Genomic DNA, 24,079 nt, shown 5'->3' with positions numbered 1-24,079 from the left:
TCCTCCTCTTATTGTTGAGGATTCTCCTTTGATTACATCCGAGGAAAAGGCAAATGCACTTGGGCTTCATTTTGTTAGTTCACATAATCTTGGCGCTTCCATGACCAGCCGTAAAGAAACATCAGTTGCCAATAGTATTTCAACAATCAATGACTCTACCTTTGAATTTCCTGCAGATTCCCATGTTTCTGGTGAGGAAGTCAAAGTTGCAGTTAAACAAATGAAAAATATGAAAGCTCCAGGCTTTGATAACATTTTAATCTAGTGTTGAAAAACAGAGTGATCAGTTCTTTCAACATCTAGCCAATATTTTCAATAAATGTTTGCAACTTGGTTACTTCCCCACCAATTGGAAGCTGGGCAAAGTCATACCAATTTTGAAGCCTCAAAAGATCCAACATCGCCAACAAGTTATCGTCCCATTAGTCTTTTGAGTAGTCTGTCCAAACTCTTTGAGAAGGTCATCTATTCAAGGCTTTTGGATTTTACCAACGATAATAATATAATTTTGAACGAGCAGTTTGGCTTCCGAAAGGGACATAATACTGCTCATCAGCTTACGAGAGTAACTAAAATCATCAAGCAGAACAAGCTTGAGTCTAAATCAACTGCTATGGCTTTGTTGGATGTTGAGAAGGCTTTTGACAATGTTTGGCATGATGGTTTGATACATAAACTGTATTTATACGGTTTTCCAATGTATCTTATCAAAATTATCCAGCACTATCTTTCGGAGAGATCGTTCAAGGTTTTTCTGAATGGGATTGCTTCTGGATTATTCAACATTGATGCTGGGGTTCCCAAGGAAGTATTCTTGGCCCACTTCTGTACAATATTTTTACATCTGATTTGCCTACTCTTCCTGGTAATGGTGTGTTGTCACTTTTGCTGATGACACTGCCGTTATTTATAAGGGTAAAATAACCAGATATTTAGTTGGCCGTCTTCAGAAGGGTCTTGACGTTCTTTCCGAATACTTTGGCGACTGGAAAATTCGCATAAATGCAGCCAAAACTCAAACCATCATTTTTCCACTTTCCAAATCGGCCAGATTTGTCCCAAAGGATGATGTTTTGATTAAAATGAATGATGTTTCGATACCCTGGTCAAAGGAAGTTGTCTATTTAGGTCTCATACTTGACTCGAAACTATTGTTTCGGCAGCATGTAGATAAAATATTGAACAAGTGCAGCATTCTCATCAGGTGTTTGTATCCTTTAATTAACAGAAAATCAAAGCTATCTTTGAAAAATAAGTTAGCAGTTTACAAACAAATAATTTACCCCGTTATTGAGTATGCAGTACCTGTTTGGGAGTGTTGCGCTAGAACTCATAAATTGAAGCTCCAGCGTGTCCAAAACAAGGTACTCAAAATGGTTTTGAATGTTCCTGGCTGGACAAGATCAAGTGAGGTTCATGAATTAGCAGAAGTAAAAATGTTGGATCAGAAGATTCAAGAAAAATGTTTGAAATTCAGGGAAAAATGTGCTATATCTGAATACCCCTTGATTCAAGGATTGGTTTAGTTTATGGTAAGATTAAGTTAGTTTTAGGTTAGGTTATGTTTTCTTAACATTTTTTTCCTCATTGTACCTAGTGTTACAAAAATGATAAATCATATACTTTTAAAGTTATAAAATGAACAGTGTTTAAATCACGAAAAGCAAACTAAAGCTGAAGAGCCACAGCTGACCACTTATTATGTAAACCAAATGTAATTATTATAAGAAAGATTCAATAAAGTATATTTAATTCAAAAAAAAAAAAAAAAAAAAAATGAGGGCTATTCTACTGGCGCTGCTCTTCTAGACATAGAAAAAGCATTTGACAGTGTTTGGCATAAAGGTTTGATTGCGAAATTGAAAAGGTTTAATTTTCCGATTTATATCGTGAAAATTATTCAAAATTATTTGACGGATCGTACTCTGCAGGTATGTTATCAGAATAGCAAATCTGATCAACTACCTGTACGTGCTGGCGTCCTCAAGGAAGCATTTTGGGTCCAATTTTATACAATATTTTTACTTCTGACTTGCCTGATTTGCCCCAGGATGTCAGAAATCACTTTTGCTGATGACACAAGCATCTCCGCCAAAGGCAGAAGCCTTCGTGTCATCACAAGAAGATTACAAAGCTTGGATATTTTCAATTCTTATTTGAAAGAATGGAAAATTACTCCAAATGCTGCAAAAACTCAACTTATTATTTTCCCTCACAAACCAAGGGCTGATTTTCTTAAACCAAAAAGTCATCACATTATAAAGATGAATGAGGTAAATTTAAAGTGGGAGGATCAAGTGAAATATCTTGGACTTGGTTTTGACAAAAACCTTACTTACAAGGATCACATTGAAAGTATCCAGGTTAAATGTAACAAATATATTAAATGTTTGTATCCACTTATAAACAGGAATTCTAGACTTTGTCTCAAGAATAAACTGTTAATTTATAAACAAATTTTCAGACCTGCCATGCTTTATGCTGTGCCGATCTGGACAAGCTGTTGCTTAACCAGGAAGAAAAACTTCAGAGGATTCAGAACAAAATTCTGAAAATGATTTTGAAACTTCCTCCCTGGTTCAGCACCAGTGAACTTCATCAATTAGCCGAAGTTGACACTTTGGATGTTATGTCCAATAAGATAATTGATGCATTTCGACAAAATCATTGCAGTCTTCAGCTGCATTGATCCGCTCTTTATATAGTTTATAAGTTAGTTTTAAGGTATCCCTTTTCCCTTTTGTACATGTAGGACCTCCTACATTTGAAATCACTGAATAGCGAAAGCTACAATATTTCATGAATAAATGAAAGTTGCTAGTATTTAAAATTGAGGTGAAAAGTCATCGTTTGTGATTGGACACTCAATAATATTTTAACTGAATGAATGTACATGGAAAAGAAATTTGAATAAATATAAATTAAAAAAAAAAAAAAATTTACATAAAGTCCATTTGAAACCAAATTTCCAAAGCATCACCATTTCAGACTTTCTTTTTTCGCTTGTTCAAAAATTAAAGGGGTCGTACCCTCCGTCACCAGATGTAAAAAAACGGACCTCGGATTCGTGATCAGGGACAAAAGTTACCACTTTAGACAAAGTTTCACGCTAATCGATGGGGGTCGGGGCAACTTATCCCAATTTCGTGTAAGTTAGTAGAGAATTACCCAATTGCTTTTTAAAATCACTTACCCGCTCTTGCTTTTCTATGCCAACAAAAGGTTTGTCATCATTTTTTCAAGCAAAACCCAACAACACCCGACTATTAGTATCACAAATATGTAATTTTTATTATTATTAAAATTCATAACTGGGTTACATACAATAATGACTTTTTTACAATTTTGCTAATGTGTGTTTCTTATTCTTCGTCTTTTTTTCTGTTCACACCTACTACGACGATTTATATTTTACTGCCGTCATTTGCAATTTATAATCCACATTACCACGATATTCAATAAGTTCCACTGGGTGTTTTCTTCTTGTTTCTCTTTTTTCGCTTCTAATACCGTTTAGTGTTGTTTTTTGTTTTGGTTTACTTGTCATTCAATAATAATAATAATAATTAAAATGAGTCGTATAGCACATTTCGACTAGGTTTACTTCTTTTCATTGTTTGTGTTTTTTTCTTCTGCGTTTTCTTCGTGTAATCGTTATATCATGTGTTCTTCTTCACCTCGAAGATTCTTTGATTTCTCGGTTGCTTGGATTTTTTCCTCATCCACACCACTCTTGCTTGTTTTCAGTATACACAGTGTGCAAATTGTTCGTAAATGGGATGGGGGGAGGTTCTCACACGCGTCGTCACTCATTCACCACTCATCCGTTGCCACTCATGCGGAAACTAAAACGGTGTGCTCTAACAGGTCAGGAAATTTCATGTGATCCCGCGCGTCCCGATCTCGAGCAGCTTCGCCGGCTCGTTGTTGTTGCTCAGCTGGGACTCCATCGCGTTGATGTTCGACTTGAGCCGGAGCATCTGCAGCTCGACGCGGGCGTTCTCCCGCTTAAGCTCGGTAATCTCCTCGTCCAGGGTCAGAATGTCCTCGGCGGGAGGTTGGCCGCCGCCGCCGACTGGAATGTTCTGATTCGGGTTCTGGGCGTTGTTGTTGTTGTTGTTGTTGTTCAGGGGCTGTCCTCCAATGACTTGACCCGCTATGGAGTCCTTGCTCAGGGACAGTGAGGTGGCCGTCCCGCCACTAGTGCCGAGCAGTCCGTTCTTCGTCGGGGCGTAGGCCAGTTCTGCCGGAACAACAAGAGAGAGCCGGAGCTTTAGGTCACACAGACACACACAGAGTAGGAGGAGGAGGAGGGCTACTACTAGAGTCAATCTTCGATCAGCTTACCGTTGAAGGATTTGGACGCCGAGCTGGGGTTCATTAGGAGACCTCGTCGCTATAGCGGGCCTTCTTCGTGCCCGGTTGGCCTGTCCCGCCACCACCACCCTGGCCACCTCCGGGCGCGGACGTCGGGCAACCCGCCGTCGTTCGGTGGTTCGTGAACGTTCCGTCCGCGTGCCCTGTTCCGTCACAGCCCGGCGTCGTGCACGTAAAAGGCTCATACTTTCCGGCCGCGGCCTGCTGCATCGCGGCCTTGGCCTGCTCCATCGTGCCACCGTTCTCCAGGATATGCATCTTGTTGCGGAACGCGATCGGACAGCCGGACGCACTGTTTACGGGAGAGGATGAGATGAGAGGAGAGAGTGTGTCAGTCTTCGTTGACCTTGAGCTGATCGAGGTTGTTGAAGATGGAGCCTACCTTCGATGGGACAGGAACTTGCCGGTCGAGTGACCGGATCCGTCGCAGCCCGGAATCGGACATCTGCTTAGCGTTCGAGAGGGAAAAGAGAAAAGAAAACAAAACTTAGAAATCTACCCTCCTCAAGACAGTGGGCAAGGTTGCTGCTGTTGACATTACCTCAGCGGTTCGGACTCTTGGCCGTCGCGGGGTTTGCTTTTGGGCTTGAGGCTCGCGGGCAGCCGGAAAGGCTCCGGTGTGAGCTGTAGTTGCCGGTGGCGTGTCCGGAGCCGTCGCAACCAGGCGTGGGACACTTGAGCTCCTGCGACTGGGAGGGAACTGGGGCCGGTCGAGGCGCTGGTAACCGGTGAGACTGTTGGGTGAAGGGGGAGGAGGAAAGGGAATTAGAGTTCATTCTCAACTCTAGATTCTATCTATCAGTAAGTCAGTCAGTCAGTATGAGAGTCAGAGTTGGCGTAAATGTGACTTCTTTGAGACCTTAAGTCAGAATCGGTCCAGGCAATAAAAATCTCAAAAGAGACAAGCACAAATACAGTTTGATAAAGAACTTACCCAGCCTTCAGCAGGTTATCGTGCGGCGACATGTGCTGACCTAGCGACGGTGGACTCACGAAGCCGGCCCCACTGCTGGGCGGATAGCCCGAGGGAACCGTCGGTGGATACACCCCTGAACCGAGTGAACTCGCGTACGGTCCGCTGTACTGGTACGCGTTCGGCGCATAGCCCGGATATCCGTTCGCATAGTCCGGCTGTACGACCATCCCATAGCTGGCGTGCGGACTGTACCCCGCCGAGTACGGCGAGATGTTTTCGCTGGTGAAGAAGCTCTGACCACCGGCGCCTCCACCTCCTCCACCGTTCACACTGCTTCCGGTCCGATCCGGATTGCACTCGCCACCACCGTTGGCGTCACGGTACGTATCGGCGTAATAGGACCCACCACTGTCCGGGGTAGATTCACGACTGTACGCCGAAGCGGAAGGAGGCTGTGGTCGAGCGAACCCGATTCCGAGCGGACGGTCCGTTACGCTGCTGGTGAATTCCGTTTGGGTCACTACGACGCCACCGTCGGAGGTGCGCGATTCCGGGACCTCATTCGTATACACTGAGTTATTGTTGTTGTTGTTCTGGTTGGCGGTATTCGTATTGTTATTGTTGGTTGGGTTGTTGGGGACAGCGCTGGTGGTCGTTCCGCCGCTGGTTCCGTTCGGTACGGATGGATTCCGGGCAAAGTGAGGACTTGCGCCGCCGCTGAAGAGTGGTAATTGAGAGAAAGATTGGTTTGTTAGGGAGGGTTGGTCGGGGAAAAGCCAACTGCGTAAATATTAGTAATCATCCAAAGTCCAATTATCTACACTTGTTGCCCAGAACACAAACATATGCTTTGGATCATGTTTATATTGTCATCAAATCAGGAGCAGGTGCTTTGACAGCTGCTTTTCCATCGGGGATTTTGTTAGGCCCTTAAGTCATTCCAGGTGTAGGAGCCATACAAACAACACACCAAACCAAGCCTGCTCCAGCGGAGGAGTCGCAGACACTTGCAATAGATACAACAAAAGACGAGCGAGTCGTTAAAGTGGATGGTTTGTTTTGTTATTGTAATCGAATCAGAAATAATCCAAATCTAGACCCAAATTCGTAGTAGAAATAGTTGGACTCGCTCAATCTTGCACTGATGTAGAGATCAGAACTTTTAAACCATAAATCAGGACATTGGGTCATTGCAATTAAGATATCCGGACTATGGTTTCTATATTATAAGAGTCACAAAGGGGACCTACCTGTTCCCGGAGCTCAAATCCAGCGAAGCCTGAGGACTCCGATGCCCAGCCGCGGATGGACTTCCTGCACCCGGTTCCGGACTCGTCGAGGAGATCTTGCGTTCGTCCGGGTGTTTCCGACTGCCCGGATTGGGCGACGGAGTGCCACTCGTTTTGTACCCGGTTGGGATGGGCGGGCTCGCTTCCTTTACGCTCAGATTGATGGCCGAGAAGCCGGGCGGAAGGCCGGTTCCGCAGGTCCCGGTGGGGTCGTAGTGGTACATGGGACGCGGGTAAATCGGGCCCGAGGCCTCGTCCATTTCGACCTTCATCATGGGGTGCGGGTGTCGATCGGGTCCGGTTGGGAGCGGGGCCAGGTTGAGGTGATGCTGGCCGGGTGCGACTTCCGGCGGTGCCGGAGGTTCTGCGGACATGTATTTCTGCTCGTCGTCGATGAGGGGTTGGGAGTATCCGTAGGAAGGGTAGAGATTGCTCCGCTGGGGCGGGTAGCTGGTGTCGTACCGCTCGAAGGCCGTCTGGGGTGCCGGTTCGTACGGTCTGTGATTGGTCAGGTGTGACGTGTCGTACTCGCCGAGCCGGTTGCCCATCGAGGGCGGCGAAGATAGGGTGCTCATCTGGGCGTACGACCGGCCATCGTTGAGATCGGTGTAACGCAGGTTATCCCGCGTTACGTACGAGTAACTGTTATCGATCATTGTGAGTAGTATTTCTGTATCTTCGCTGCACTATTGTAAATAACACTTAGGAATACGCTAGTATAATGGTGTAACTTGTTGATATCGGTAGAAATCGTATAGATATTGCACTTTGAAGTATTGTTTAGGTGTACGGTACGTTCTAACACTAAGATTATTGTAGGTTCCTTGCTTCCAGCAGTTTCAACACACTCCGCAGCAATCTCTATCTCTCGGTTAATTGCACAAATCTGAAACAGAAAGCAAAAAGGGAAAGAAATCTCGGTTAGTTTTAAAGCGCGAGGGAAACTTTAATTATTGACCACCCCGAGGGCCCCGGAACCAACGCCAAAACAACCCGTTTTCCACACGGCTCGTTACCATTAAAAATCGGGGCCAATCTCGGAAGAAAATTTCCCTACCCAAAACACCATCACCAACCCCATATTTCCAGGCAGCCAGTCGTAAAAAGATAATGAGCAACTGGAGAGTCCTCACCCCCGGGCAACTCTTGCTTTCAACCCTCACCCGCACGGCGCCGCCGTGTTCCGACGTCTAAGCAGATAATAGCGTCGACCACCACGCCGTATTTATCTCACTCGGCGCTTGCTGCGACGGAAATAAAATCATGTTCTTCTTCCCCCGTACTTACGTACCAAGGGGGAATTCCTGCAAAGACATCAAGGATATGATTTATCGCTCGGTGCCTCCTGCGGCAGACAGGACAGGTCCCTGGTTCCCTGAAGGAAAGAACCCCTTCGTTTTTCGCCGGCGTAGAATGGAAGCTCACACAGGAGAAAACGGTGAAATAGTGACGATGACAGTAAAGAGCACTTGTGACATTCATAATTTTTATTGATTATACGGACGATAAAGTCGCACGGAGTCTGCGAAGATTCCGGAAGTCGGTCGGTCGTTGGAAGACGTCTTCTCCGTACGTGGTGAGGAATATGTTTTATTTTTTTAAGCGAGACGTTTTATGAAAGGTGGATTTTGGTATGTAATCCCGATTGTCATACATTTATTCATGGGTGCAGCAGCATGTTGGCAATAAGTCTTCCGGCAGGCAGAAGAGTCAACGATGTATGGACGTGATTTAGTGGATACAAGAGCATTTCTCAAGTCGTTGACAAGATATTCATGGACTTGTTTGGGGAATGTTTTTATTTATCTGAAGTTTTGAATTTATCAAGATCAAGAAGAGATTTGAGTTGTTACAGTGCAGAAATATGCTTGTTTTCATGGTTACCTAGAAGGATAAATTATAGTTTTACAATAAAACAGCTTTCCCCATCCAGCAATTCTAAATCATCCCTAAACTCCCCTCTAAAGTCAAGAGAATAATTTCTTAAGCGTATCAAAATAGTAATTTCCTGCCGGCAAATTTCCCGTTTTACACGCACATAGCAATTGCGTGCCCACTACAAAACTGCAAAGAAATCCCCTTTCAAAGGTAATACCCCGGTCTTTATTGAAAGGAATCGAAATCCTTCCCAGACGACGTTCCGTGGCGGAACACACAATCGAACCTCGAAATTGATTGAAACTTCCTCCAATTCTCTAGCATTAACGGGGGATCGAATGCCACTTTTGAGCCTCGCCGGAAGTTAGGCTCAGTCCGTCCATCACAGGGGCTAGGAAAATCAAGAAATTAGAAGCTCGGCTTTTTGGCCGGCGACCTCGCATGTCATCACGTAAAGTAAAGAATTTGTGATCGGGAAATTTATACGTAGCAGACCCTTTCTTCACTAATCGGCCAAGAAGTTGGGGATTTTCCTTACCCTCTAAAGAAGCAATTTTCGTGACACTCCATTTGGGGTTGCCTACCGTCTAGGCGCAACGAACATAGCGTGTGCGCTCAGTGGATTTCGCCAGAGTTTAGACTAATTTCAGACTGCCACCTGCACGGCGAAGTCAGCTGACTTACAAAATCTTTTTTTTTCTTTTCTTTTCTTTAAGGACTCGGGATTGACGGGAACATTTTGCGCCACGTCGCGGGCTTGTCAACTTGTCGCGTCCCGGTGGCCTGTCAACGGTCGTCCAAATGTTATGTTCGGGTTGTTTACTGTTATTTTTTGTGAGACAAGACTCTCTCTCCGTGGGAACTTGCTATAAACAAGACCTGCTTATTAAGACACACCGCACATGCTCAGGTTTATGTCAATCGGGGTCGAGCGGTGAAACATGTGTTTTGGCACTAATAAATGGTTGTAATTTTTGGTGCCGGAGAAGGGAAAGAAAAATTAAGGGAAAGGCATTAATCGTTCGTTGACATGAAAGGGAACAGTTTGGCGCTGGATTGAGGTTGGAGCGATGACAACCACGAAATCGTTGGAGGACTCGAGCAATAACATCAATTTAACGTTTACTTTGTTTTTTTTTATATTAGATTAACCATAAGTGAACGCATGTATCCTAGTAGATGCATTTTTTTGATTTTTATTTTCAATTTAAATTCTCAATTCATAATTGATTCTGGATCCATTGTACAAAACCTGTAAATGTAAACTAGAAGTGCCCAACCTTTTGGCCGTACTTTTAAGGAGCAGTGGCGGGCCAGAAAGAAAAGTTAATTTTTGACGAAGAACTTCGTCTTAGGGCTCTATACAGGGTAGCAATCCAAAATTTCCAAATGAAACCGAAAAATGAAACGCCTTCCCCAAGCAGAGGGGAAAATCACAGAAGCAGCGCGGCCGACGGTTTTGATATAAATATAAACGCCACCCCCTCCACAGCATTAGTTTAGTCGGTGGTCTACCACCGAAGCGAGAGGAGCTCAGCTCTTCTCGCGAGCGCCAGCCTTCTCTCTTCCCTACAAAACCACGGGAAATTTGAAAGCTGGCTTCAGTCGGTGGTCTACCACCGAAGCGAGAGGAGCTCAGCTCCTCTTGCAAGCGCCACTAGGTGGCGTCTTCAGAAACTAGCCTTCCCGCTTCCCTACAAAACCATGGGAAATCGGAAGGCTGGCTTCAGTCGGTGGTCTACCACCGAAGCGAGAGGAGCTCAGCTCCTCTCGCAAGCGCCACCAAGCGCTTGGCAGTAGTGGCCACCACCTGGAGGCCCCGGGGATGTTCCGATAAGGGAACATTTGCGGAACCATTTGCGGAACATTTGCGGCAATATAAGTATCAAACTTCAGGGTTTTTGATACTGGACATGAAATTTGACATTTTGGCAGTAGTGGCCACCACCTGGAGTGGCCGTAGGCCCCGGGGATGTTCCGATAAGGGGACATTTGCGGAACCATAAGAGTTGGGGCAATATAAGTATCAAACTTCAGGGTTTTTGATACTGGACATGAAATTTGTAGTGGCCGCAATCCGGAGTGACCGGAGCCCTCGGGGGTGTTCCGATGAGGGGACATTTGCGGAACCATAAGAGTTGGGGCAATATGGGTATCAAACTTTAGGGTTTTTGATACTGGACATGAAATTTGAAATTGGCGGAACCATAAGAGTTGGGGCAATAAAGGTATCAAAATGTAGCTGCTCCTCTGTGATGTTGCTGCACGGTTACGCAAAACGGAAATGAAATTAAATCCAGCCTCGGAATAGAGTTATCTACGTGCGTATGTATTGCGTGTACGTACACGAAAAGATTGAGGTTAAATTTTGTACAGTCCAGCAAAACAAATGGCGTGCTAGTGCGTGAGAGCGGGCTTAGATAACTCTATCAGAATCACCTCGAAATTTACGAGCGATTACATATGTGTGTGTGAGTGTAAGCGCGTGCAGTCCAAAATCTCAGCCTGCTGCGCCCCACTTCAGCTCATAATTTTTGGATCGTCGTCGAGGCCACATCAGCTGCAGCAGAAGAGGGCGCAGAAGGCGAAAATTTCTAGGCAGCCCAACGGACAAACAACGAAGAACAACCGCTGCACCACAGGCCAAGGTTCCGAAGGAGAGAGGAAACCGGCCAAGCCCGCGGCCCGTCCGCTGGTTGACGAAACGAATCTGGCCGCCATCACCCCGAAGGATCGGAACTTCGGAACGAATCGCCACTGCAGACCATCGGGAAAGAGAAGAGCAGCTCCTCCACCATCGCAAGTGTAACGGACAAGAAGCAAAAGCCCCGCCGCAAGTAGCACTTAGGAACGTGGTGCTGATGCAGGTTGACCCAGACAAAAGCCATGGACATCTTCCTCAACGTTGACCGGAGAAGCGGCCCGAATGAAGCACTACACCTCGCGGAAGATTTGATAAACAAACGGCCCTTTTCAGGGCCACCAAATATCTCACGAAAGAGTTGTTCCTTCAAAATTTCCCTCTAAGAATGTTCCCTAAAAATTTAAAAAAAGATCGAATAAAAATCATTTCACCACAGAGTTAGCATGAAACCACTGTTTCTGTGTGGTAGAATGTCATACGCGCTTGTGTGTGTGTGTGTGTGTGTGTGTGTGTGTGTGTGTGTGTGTGTGTGTGTGTGTGTGTGTGTGTGTGAGCACGGAGAGGGAAAAATCGCCTGCTGCAAAAATGCACAAGTCAGAATAACTTTTTCGAAAATTTGGAGCCGTCGCCGATTACTGGCAACAGCCTTAAAAAAACACTGGCTCAGAAAAAGCCCCATCGAAACGACGTTGAACGCTTCAACTTTATCCTCAGCTCAAGCATCTCCGCCGTCAGGTATTCCCGGTTTGGTTGACTCGTCCGACCGGGAACTGCGGCCCAGCTCGAGACTACCGTGTCTGTTTCTCGCCTTCACCTTTCCTCATTTGCTGACGCGTCGTCCCTTCCTCGTTGAAAGTCGAGAGTGAAATGATTGAGAAAATGACAAATCGACCTATATTTATAGATTTTTGTTTTGGCATATCGCGGAACGATAAAATCTTGGTGGCGAATGCAGTAGGAAGGCAGAGAGAATGCAGTAGGAACGGCAAAATGAGGAAAAAATCTTGCGTGCTTGTGAAAAGAGGGGAAGTAATAGCGAAGTAGAAGTATAAAAATGCGTTCTACCCTTTCCACTCAACTTAGTTGCCACCGAGATGCTGAACAAGTCGGGTCGGCTCATAATATCTGAGCCGCAGACGGGTGAAGCAGCAGCAGCAGGGAGAGAGAGCCCCAAATTCTCTCTTCCGGAGAAGGATTTCTTCTGAAAAATTACCTTTATTTTCTAGAGAGAGAGAGAGAGAGAGAATCGGAGAGCAGCACCGAAGAGGGCAAATTGTGTGCGAATGCCGTAGAATGACACCATACATACACACTCCCACACTTTCATGGTACACGCTGATTGGGTTCGATGCGTCGAGTTTCCCTTCCACGGATGTTCGATTGATGTATCTAAATTCGTCACCTGAAAAGGCCATCAAAGACTGCGACCAACTACAGATACACCCGGGGACGAGCAAAACCGCCAGCGGAGGCAACTTTTAGGCAGTGGAGTAAAATCGTTTAACCTAGTAGACTGTGTGAAAATTGTTGTAGCCCTGTTGTATGGGTTAGTACAACGAATCTACTACGAGCTCGTGTAATTGGTCACGGCCCCGGGATGCACAGCCGGGTCAGTCAGGAAGCTTCCCCCAATTCGTTCAAAGATTTTGTTTACGCCAGTGGTGGCCAAAACCTGGAGTGGCCGGTGCCCTCAAAGAAGGTTCCCCCGGGGCCTGGGGGGACATTTATAGAACCATACGAGTTGTGGCAATATGGGTATCAAAATTTATGGTTTTTGATACTGAACATGAAAATGGCCATTTCGACAGTGGTGGCCAAAACCTAGAGTGGCCGGTGCCCTCAAAGAAGGTTCCCCCGGGGCCCGGAGGGCCTTTTACAGAACCATACGAGTTTTGGCAATATGGGTATCAAAATTTATGGTTTTTGATACTGAACATGAAAATGGCCATTTCGACAGTGGTGGCCAAAACCTGGAGTGGCCGGTGATCTCAAAGCAGGTTCCCCCGGGGCCTGGGGGGACATTTACAGAACCATATGAGTTGTGGCAATATGGGTATCAAAATTCATGGTTTTTGATACTGAACATGAAAATGGCCATTTCGACAGTGGTGGCCAAAACCTAGAGTGGCCGGTGCCCTCAAAGAAGGTTCCCGGGCCCGGAGGGCCTTACAGAACCATATGAGTTTTATAATATAGGTATCAAAATTCATGGTTTTTGATACTGAACATGATAATTGCCATTTCGGCAGTGGTGGCTAAAACCTGGAGTGGCCGGTGCCCTCAAAGCAGGTTCCTCTTGGGCCCAGGGTAACATTAACCGAAACATACGGGTTGTTGCAATATGCACCCAAAGGAAAAATATATCTCAAAATCTGCAACAGGATTTGCTGCAGAAAATGTCACATTTTATAACATTTTATGCAGCAAGCCCTAGATCATTTTTGCCCGCTTGTAAACATTTCAGCGATCTGCAGTTCTCACCAACACATATAATGCTGGCCCGTCCCCGAGCAACACTCTAAAGAGAAGCATATGTTGGTGCTCTTTCACTAACTTTTCGTCAAGCGTCCATGGCGCGGTGGTAGCGTGTCGGATCAAAAACCAAGAAGTTGGTGGTTCAATCCTCGATCTGTTAAGGGTTTTTTTTTGTAAAATACAACCAAAAAGCCTTCGGTAATGTCGATAATTGTCGGTAACGGGCAAAAATGTCATACCCCTATACCGCAAAAAATGCATGAGGACAGATTTCATGCAGATTCTGATATACTTTCATGCCGCCATGTATCACAATCATCCGACCGCCGGTTGGGTGTGGGTATCAAAATTCATTGTTTTGATATTGAACCTTCAAATGGCCATTTCGACAGTAGTGGCCACAACCTGGAGTTGCCGGTGCCCTCATGGAAAGTTCACATTGGGGGAACATTTAGGACAATTTTGCCGACAAATCTATGAAACAAAATACAATAATCTTATCCCAGATTTCACTAGCAATCCAAAAACTCATTCAAAATGTTTGGTCCTATGTCTTTCGGTTATGTCTCTGACATACCATCTTGAACTTTTTGGCAATATGAGTAATAAATCGATAATTGCGAAATTATTGAAATTGAGAATAACTCTTTTGTAATCAATTTGAGCCCTAAAAAGGGCTTTTAATGCTTGCTGTTGAAATTTACTTGGCTGTCGCCGATGGCTGGCAAGAGCCTTGCCAAAACATTTCCCCATCGCGAACAACATTGAACCCTTCCAGGTTCGGTCTGCCCCTTCGCCACGATGCTTCTCCGCCTTCAGCTATCTTTGTTGCCGCTGTGTCGTCCCTTCCTCGTAGACTGTCGAGAATGATTTGAGTACGCAAATGAAATAGATTTTCGTTTTGGGATTTCGTGGAACGAAGAAATCTAGGTGGCGAATGCCGTAGGAAGGCAGAGAGAACGCCGTAGAAACGTCAAAACGAGAAAAAAGTCTTGTAATGTGTGGGAATAAATCGTTTAATGTGATTCAAATTTGTTGTGACGCAAAGACAATCTTTAACACATGGTTCAGACTGGCTCTTTGTAATGAATTGGAGTCCTGATAATGGCTTTCAATTATTTCAAAATATTTCTAAAAAAAATATTAAATGCCAAAAGTTTAATTGATGAAATGATTTCAAATCAACTGGCACGAAAATCTTGACATTACGATTAGCTGTGAAGCGTTTCAAAACTTTAGGCGTTATCCAACGTCAAAATACCATAAGATCTTAGAGCAGAAATACCATAAGATCTTAGAGCAGAAATAAATAGATCTTAAGAAATAACCGTTTCGTGATTGATTTTGTGGCCAAGAAACGCAAATAATAAAACTATAAAAAAAATCATTAACTTTTGTATCCGAAGTTCTTCGTCATGATGGTTATGCCTGTAGCATTACCACTGCACCTTTTTTAATCAAACGAGACGAATTTATACGAGTTGTTACAAAAAAATAATTTAGATGATGACAAGAAAATACAGTAAATTTTCAAAAATATTATTCATTTTAATTATTCCATTTATACATTATATGGGTCATTCCACCTGAAGTGTGCAAGAAAAAATGCAAATTTGAAAATTACCATCTCCGATTCTGCTCAAATTTGGCAGAGCTGTTGAGACTATCAAAACATGCAAAAATCCTGAATTTCATCCAAATCGGACCACCCCCTCCATTTTTGTACCCTCCCAAAAAATCGACTTTTTGGCGATTTTTGAGCAAAACCCCTATCTTCAAACGACGATAACTCAGGAACCGCAAATCATAGAGGGTCGGTCTTAGACTCAATTTTAAAGGAAATTGGACGTAGAATCCATTTCCGTGGTCAATTTAGATTTAAAGATTTAGATTTAAATATGTTTTCTACCTGTATTGCGCAATTGAAAACTTTAAATGGCCGTATCTCAAAACAGCCCTATTTATTATTTAAATTTGATCTCACCATCGTATTCCCCGGCCAATTTTACATAAGAATCACTTATCGACAGAAAGGAATATGTTTCGTTCCAGAGATATCAAATTTTAAAGTTTGAGATTACCTAAATTAGCTACACTCGCCGCATCTGCTAGAAGCACTTGGGCGCGTTGATCAATAATTACTACCTGGTGTTCTGTATGATGAATTATTTTTATTTTTTTATACGATTTTGAGATAATTAATCCCTTGAACAATCTTTTTTTTGTTTAAGAATTATTTATTGGGTAATTTTAAATGCATTGTTTTTGCTGATCTCAGTGTCTTTGAACCATATTAAGTAAATTTTGAACTTTTAATATTTATTTGCAAATGCTACAGCGTTTTTACAATATAATTTTATCATTTTCATATCATTAGGAAAAATATGAAAATAATATAATTTCATATTTTTCCTAATTCCTTCTTTTATTTAAAGCAAGAATAAATGTAGAGCTGGCTGTAGTAGATGAAATAATTCTCATGGGTTGCCATGTGCGGTAGCGAAATAGTTATCGTCGTTTGAAGATAGGGGTTTTGCTCAAAAATCGCCAAAAAGTCGATTTTTTGGGAGGGTACAAAAATGGAGGGGGTGGTCCGATTTGGATGAAATTCGGGTTTTTTGCATGTTTTGATAGTCTCAACAGCTCTGCCAAATTTGAGCAGAATCGGAGATGGTAATTTTCAAGTGCTGTTCCGCTTCGGGTGGAATGACCCATATACCATTGTTTATTTATTCATTTATACATATAAATTTATACATTTACATTTATACATCATTATTGATTCTGTCAATTGAAATAACAAATATTGAAAGTTTAATGGTCGCTGGTATGAAAAGGTATTGCATGATTGCAGTTGATTTGCTGTCTCAAATGTTTTGAAAAAACTTAGTTTGGATTATAAACTTGTTTTTACAAAAAAAAACTTTTAACAAGACACAAAATATTTCGAAATGTTCCAACAGTTCGAGTAAAAAAAACAAAGAATTGTAAAAATTAATTTCCATATTTTTTAGGACCGACAATTTACTTATTTATTTGAAATTTCAAGAATTTTCTTTGAATGACCAGTAATCGAAAAAAAATGTCAGAAGCCACGACAGACCTGATGAAAAAGCTTCGCGAAAAGAATTTTGGAAACTTGTTAAGAAACTTCTGCTAAACTTCTTAACCCTCTGCTGCCAAAATTTTGCTCGTTAATTATTTTTTTCGTGATTAGGAAATTATTTTCACTTTTATTGCACTAAAAACATAACTGCTCTCGTCTTATCTTTATTCATTGAGATTATTTTTTTGTAAATATTTTTTTCTTGTTTAGTTTATGTATCTATTAGTAGTTCTTGATCTATTATACATTCATCAGTAATTGTGTATAGATTTTTGCTTTTCATAATTTTCCAGAAAATTATTCGATTTTTTTTCACATTTTTATACAGGCCATTATCTTTGAAGATGCTATCTAGAACATACAAAATTACTGCATACTTATTTTGACATAAAAAATAAAGGAAATTAGTTGTAAACACGGTTAAAGTTGAATCCAGATATTTTGTTTAGCATTAGCCATTATTAAAAAAAATTATTGATTTTTGTTCAAAGCCCGTCTAAAATTGGGGTTTTGTCTTGAAAATAAAAAATAGGTTTATGCCACTATTCTTAATCTGGTTCAATAAAAACTGATCAACAAAAGTTTAATTGTAATCAAATTATGAATTTTAAACACACAACATTGTTGAAAATGCAACCATTATTCTTAATAAACAATTGAAATAATTAACAAACAAAGCAATAATAAGGGGGTTTGAAGATCATTTGAAGCATCATCTATAAAAATACATTTGTTTTTGATAGAATTAAGTTTAAAATAGCGTTAGATAAGAAATATTTCTTATTCATCTTGATTTTTCCTACACTAAAATATTGTGGTTAAAAACAAACTTATTGGAAATTGGGTGAGCTTTCCGGTAAAAATATTTGAAATATTAGATTGAAAAATCAAGATTGCCAAAAACAATGAAAAAACCTATTTTTTAACATTTTTATATTTAAACCCGTTGTAACTTCAAAAGGATTGGACTCAGGACAATGGTCAATATGGAGACTTTTATGTAAAATTGTCTGGAGAATCGATTCCCATTATCGGATTATGCAAATTTTGATGTTTAGAGCACTTTTGAAAAAAAAAACAGTTTCAGTTAATGATTTTTGTACTTTTTTAAGGTGAGTTGATCCATCCTGCATTTTTCGTGAGTCTTTTTGTAACATCTTAGGCTATTTTCACAAAAATTTTGAACGAACAAAAATCGTGGGCCACCTTCAAATTTGACTTTTAAGCTTAAAAATTGAAAAATCTCATAAAAGTGGATTTTTTTTTGTTTCAGTGTATTTTTTTTCTTCAGAAAGTCCGTCAAATTTCATACAAGTTTGTCTTTGACCACTTTTTGATACGAAGCAACGGCTTGGAGATACAGCAATATTTAAATTACTAAATACAAAAATATTGAAAACGCTTACGCCCTTCTCAAATGTCATTATCGAGTGTAACTGGCTCCATATACACAAAAATGGCTTATATAAGCGTAGGAAAACATGTCTACAAAGTTTTATTGAAATCGGAGAGGGTCGAGAAAAAAGTACCTAAAAAATTCCTGTTTTGGGCTGGAATTACTCATATAATTAAAAATTTCAAATATCGTAACAAATAAGACTGATGTGCGACAAAAGGTCAAAAGACATAAGGTCGAATGGACAAAAGGTCGAATGCCAAAGGTCGAAAGAAATAAAAAAATAAATAAATTGAAATAACAAGACCTAGTCTTAACATTTAAATACAAAATGTGTTTTAAAATGCATTTTACACTAGTTCAGTTGATTTACTATCATTAGTTTTCAAAAAGAAGTAAGATTTGACGAAAACAAAAAAAAAATAGCGTAAATAACATTTTGCGATACTAAACATCGACAATTTTTCAATCAACCCAAACATGCTAAAAATTATTCTAAACGCAGGGGAATGCATTTTAAATCAATGTCAGCTGATTGTACAGAAATTTCCATTGAAATTTAGAAGTTTTTGGAAAAAAAATTTGCCCCCTGATTTTTCGAGCCAACTTTGAAGGGGGGGAGGGGTAACAAAAACTTTATATAAAATTTGTACCAGCCTTATTTGATTCCTAAAAACACCTTTTCTTATTTGCCGTAGTATTTTTTCAGTTTTTCCATTTTGTCAAACATGAGCAGTTCTTTGAAAATAGTTGGCTTCTGAAATATTTTGGAAATTTATTTTTGTTTTTGAAAATAACCTTATTTTGAAGTTCGAAATATTTTTGTGAGTTTTTGTATTCTTTCAAACAAAAGCAGTTCTTAGAAAAATTTTGACTTCTTTAAAAAATTTGTAGGCTTTTAATTTTAAAAACAACCTATTCTTGAATCTTGATAAATGTTTTTGTGAATGTTTCCATTCTTTCAAATATTAGCTTTCATAGTCACAATAGATCCTTAGAAAAATAATGCTTGAAAAACATAGCTGTACATAAAAATTTTTTCTTTCGATCTATTGTCATTTCGACGTTTTGTCTATTCGACCATTTGGCATTCTCCCTTTTGCCCATTCTTCTTTATTTCTTTTGACCTTTTGTCATACATTCAAATAAGGCTACCCACAAATGAATAAAATGACTTAATAAGGTAAGTTACATAGCATTTCAAAACATTTCAGCGTAATTTCAAGAATCCTTTGTTGTTTTATTTTACGTGACACCAGTAGTCAGCGGCCTGATTTTTTCCGCAATTTTCTAAATTTTGCTTTCCTGAAAACATTTTGGCATTTGATTTTCCTACTTCTTGTTAAGTTATGAAAATCTTTGATAAACGCTTTCACTTGAAATCAGTTCAATTGAAAAAAAAAAATATTTGTTTTTTTTTGGCTTAGGTCTGAAAAACGCAAAAATTGTAGGAAACCCCATTACTTTATAGAACTTTATTACAAAGGTTTTTGATAATCTTCTTCAAGCCGGATACGAAATAGAACATCATTGTAAAGTTATGATAATGTGTTAAGAAAGCTTTGATATGGTTTGAAACCAAGGTGTTGGAATAAATGAAATTCGTTAATCTTGTTATGAATTGCTACAAAGTATCTGCTCCTAAGAACTAGTTTCTATTTGTTCTAAAGATCGTATCCATATGCTATGACTTGGATAGCAAATAAGCATAAACGACGTCATAATGTGAGTTTAAACTTTGAGAAAAACCAATATTGAAATATGAGGTTAGAAAAGAAGCCAAGGCTTCTAAAAAAGTTGATGGAATTAATTTCTATAAAGTGCCTACGTTTATAAATGTTTTGTTGATGTTACTAAGTACTAAACTTGAACACCATAATAAGGGTTAGAATTTAAGGAAATCACCAGATCACTTTGTTTCAAGAATTTGATCGCATTCTAAATAAGAGAACAGCATCTAATTCCAGCGTGCCACATTGCCTTATCAGCACTTTGACATCCAATTACAGCTCATTAAAATCTTTTTCAACTGAAATAGAGTGATATTTATAATAAGATGTGAACAAACAAGTTTGTATCAACAGTTTTGCAAAATAACTCGTTTAAAATGTTCAAATCAGCAAATTGGATGGAGTCAGGAGCGAGTGCTTAACCTGCCAAAACCCTTTTTTTTACAAACGCAATTCAAGTTTTTATATGAACTGAGACTTTTCAAAATAGTTGTTTGTATTCCAATAATACATTCTAAATAATTTTACAAGTAAATCAAATTTTCCAAAGGTGAAAAATATACTTTTATAAGATTTCTAATGATTATGAAGTGTACTGAGGATTTTATGATTGAAATGATTTAATCAATAAAAGTAATAATTAATTCAAATCAATGAATATTTCTCACCTTTTGTCCCTCAGTATCCTTTTCCGCTGATCTGTTTCAGCTTTATCCACACAATACTTTTTCCTCGCTTCACACAATTCTCCTCGTTTCAATTGCACATTTTCCCAAAACAAAACAAATAATAAAGGAACAACAACTTTCAAACCCCTTTTCCGTTCATTGCATTTCCCTTTCCGGTTCCTTTTCGGGTATCACCGCTTTATTTTCAATGCGTGTGTTTTTATTTCCCGCGATTTTTCCTTCCTTCCTTCCAAAACAGCCTTTCACTTCAGCTCAGCTGATTTGTGGTCGAGATTTTCCCCGTGTTCGCGGAAAACTAATTGCCGCTCCCCGCTTCTGCCGGAAAAGTTCGAGCTTGGTGGAAAACTTTTTCCACACCCAAATATAATTGTCTTTTCGCCGCGACCGACCGAGAGAGCGTTGTTGCACTTTTCACACAAACTTTTCAAAACACCCTCACTCAAAGTTGGCACAAAACTTTCTCCAAACTTTTCCAACTTTTCGCGCGCCAAAGTTTTCCGGCAAAGTTTTTCTCGAAGGTTGGGGCCCGTCGAGGGGTCCCAAACTTTAGCTGGGACGACGCTGACGAGGGGTGTGAAAAACTTTTCGGCGAGTTTTTCCCCCGAAAAAACTTTGCAAACGTGGAAAACTTTTTGCTCAGTTTCAAGGAGCACCACCAGTACCGACACTTTGGGTTGGAAGTTTTGGCTAGACACTGCGGGACCACCGGTGGAAACTCATCTTTACCTTCACCGAGTTTACAACGTACTGACGACGGAATTTCCTCCTGGCTCTGGTGGAACACGGCACCGGCCAGAACGGGAGCGAGAGAGCGCGCAAGGATTTTCCAGAGTTTTATCCGTTTTGCTCGTATTGGTGAATGAACTCTCTTAGGACGGAGGAAAATCCTTAAAAAAGCGAGAGTGCAACCACCCCCTTAAGATTTGCGTAGCCAGAGAAAGACGGAACAACCGCGCTGCCGATCGGGGAAGGAATTCCGACGGGGTTGGGGACGGGGCACATGCGCAGTGGCCACCGAGCCCCACTCGGCACGCGGAGTTCATCGCTGGGAAACGCCTCAACGAAGTCGGTGCATTTGAAGCCTCTTCCCTCCCCCCTGCCACCTTGAGACCACCACGTGCCCTGCCCTCGCTTGAGATGTAAGGTTTTGCTTCGAGGACCAGGAAAAATGATTCCCTTCGTCGTCGTCGTTGTTTATAACAAATTACAAACAGTTTTTCATTCATTTTTCGAGTGGTTCCTGGGGGCTTCAAGAGGTCTCTCTTGGTTGAAGAAGAACAGCGCCGAGAAATTGTAATTTAATTACCGTGTCTGGGAGAGTGTGGTGGGTGGAATGGTTCAGGGGGGAGAGGCCTTAAGATGTTGGAATTTCTTTGCGTTTTTTTTTCGTTACAGGCGATTTGTGTTTGCGAAGGCGAAGCCTGCGAGAGGTTTGTGGGTTTCATAGAAACATTTGGAGGCGAGTTGGGGCACGTGGTGAATGAGTTAATTTTTGCATTTGCCGATCAACCAATTCAATTTGACAATATTTTTATGAAAATATCTATTAAAAAGCTAAATGTTTTAAACTTGGCCAATTGCTCAAAATTCGCTAGTAAAAAGTAGAATGCGACGCAAATATTCTCCGAAAAATTCATATCGGATATCACTACCTAACCAAAACCTCGCAAACTTATGATTATTTTGAAGCAAATCGGTTCCCAATCAGCCAAAGTTAACACTTTGTATGTTATGTTCAATAAGATAATTGAAGCATTTTGACAAAAATCATTGCAGTCTTTAGCTGGATCGATCCGCTCTTCATATTGCAGATTAAAAAGCTTTATACCTCGCTGTTGTGTTTTTTTTTATTTGATTGAGGCTATTTTCAATATATTTCAATGCTTGGTTTTTGCCATCGACCCAAGTCCAATCCTTGTGAAGTTAAAAGTAAAAATTTGTTAAATCAGAGGTTTGGTCATTTCTATATGACATACTTGAAGTTTTGCCCTCCTCACTGAGGTAAGGCTATAATCCTGCTCTAAAAATGAACATTCCACATAAAGCTCGTAGACCCACCTTCATATATACCCATCGACTCAGAATTGAAAACTGAACAAATGTCTGTCCGTCTGTCTAGATGTGTATATGTGTGTGTACTCCGTTTTCTCAGCACTGGCTGAAGCGATTTAGACCAAACCAGTCGCGTTTGACTCAGTTTGGGGTCCCATTGATCGAGTTTCAAAAAACTGGAGTTTTGACGAGTAGTTCATAAGTAATGCATACAAATTTGTATTCAAACATATCCGGATGTTAGATTAATGACCTGAAACCGTAAGAAATATCACCATAGATTGACAGGTAATCGAAATACCTTTCCAACGAGTCCAAACCATTCCCAAGCAACACACTTTGTCAGATAAACGTATTTCCCAACTGGTTGTATAACCGAACGGCCTCGTTACCACAACTTGTTCTACAACTCCTGTGCATTGGAAAAAGCGCACTTTTTTCTGTTGTATAACTTGCCAGAATAAGATGCAAGTTATCAGAGTAAGTTGTACAAATGTATTTGACAACACTGTGCTAGCTAACAAGAGATTCAACGAAAAGGGGCGTGGTTTACGGCTGTGCTGTCAAATCAAAGCGCAAACTGAAAAGGAAAGATAGATTGAAAACAGTTATCTAACCGTTATCCAACTTACATGTAAACAAACAGTTCTTATCAGAATTTCAATCAAAGACGAAGCCAATATGAAAAGTATGTCTGACTATTTTGGTACGCTTGTTTCTGCCCGATTTATTTAGAAAAAAATTGAAATTGTATGAAAAAAAAAACAATATTTTCGCACTCTCTAACTGTGATTCTTGTGAAACTTTCTTCATGGCGAACTTTTAGATTTTCATTTTTTTGATGAACTTCGTCTTTCCCAAGATTCGATCCGATGACTTCGACGACTTGTTGTTATCTCCACGGCATGTCCAGGCGCGCTTCCACATCTCTCCACGAGGCTTCATAGTAAACAAGCTGGCCTAAACGTCAATAAGAAGGCTGCTGTCAGCTTTGTTATACTGCAGTGAGCTATACAACTTAACTCCAGAAAAGGCTGTCAATGGAAATAAAGTTATATAAGTTTGTTTCAAGTCAGTTGTTATAACTCCATTATGTAACTTTGTTATAACAAACCGTTTCAACTGTCATTTCGATTACCGTACCACGGAGTAACATTGAAAATTGGTGTGATTTAATTTGTTGTTTTCTATCATGAATTCCGTAAGCTGATATTTTTGTAGCTTTTACCGGCGATATTTTATAAAAAATCGGTCAACAATTAAAATTATTGCAATCTTCGATAAATAAACATTATTGAAACTCTAAATACCTCAATACGTACAAATTTACACCACTTAACAACACGCAATGTCAAGTTGAATATTTGTTGAATATCAGTTATATAACCTATTCTCCGATAACATTTTGTAACAAAGCGAGAAACCTAAGGTTATTTATAGAATGGTTGGCCACGCCCATTTTTCAGAAGATGCCGTCACATGACAATGTTAGATAAGCAGGAAACAAACAGTGCAATATTATTCTTA

The 24,079-nt window shown here is 40.8% G+C and overlaps 1 protein-coding gene across 1 annotated transcript; it reads right to left on the bottom strand.

Annotated features, from left to right (window-relative positions):
* Window positions 1–3,343: 3,343 nt before the first annotated feature.
* On the bottom strand, window positions 3,344–21,239 carry LOC6053155 (B-cell CLL/lymphoma 9-like protein). The gene is given in 10 exon segments (XM_038248175.1): window positions 3,344–4,243; window positions 4,348–4,384; window positions 4,387–4,669; window positions 4,760–4,825; window positions 4,919–4,967; window positions 4,970–5,071; window positions 5,074–5,111; window positions 5,312–6,010; window positions 6,544–7,468; window positions 20,480–21,239. Coding segments are annotated over 9 exon segments (2,334 nt in total). The 5' UTR covers window positions 7,239–7,468; window positions 20,480–21,239; the 3' UTR covers window positions 3,344–3,878.
* Between the last annotated feature and the right edge of the window lie 2,840 nt (window positions 21,240–24,079).

This window comes from Culex quinquefasciatus, chromosome 1 (assembly GCF_015732765.1).
Source record: "Culex quinquefasciatus strain JHB chromosome 1, VPISU_Cqui_1.0_pri_paternal, whole genome shotgun sequence".
Lineage (NCBI taxonomy): Eukaryota > Metazoa > Arthropoda > Insecta > Diptera > Culicidae > Culex > Culex quinquefasciatus.
The sequence above is the reverse complement of the archived record's forward strand: the minus strand, read 5'-3'. Positions and strand labels throughout refer to the sequence as shown.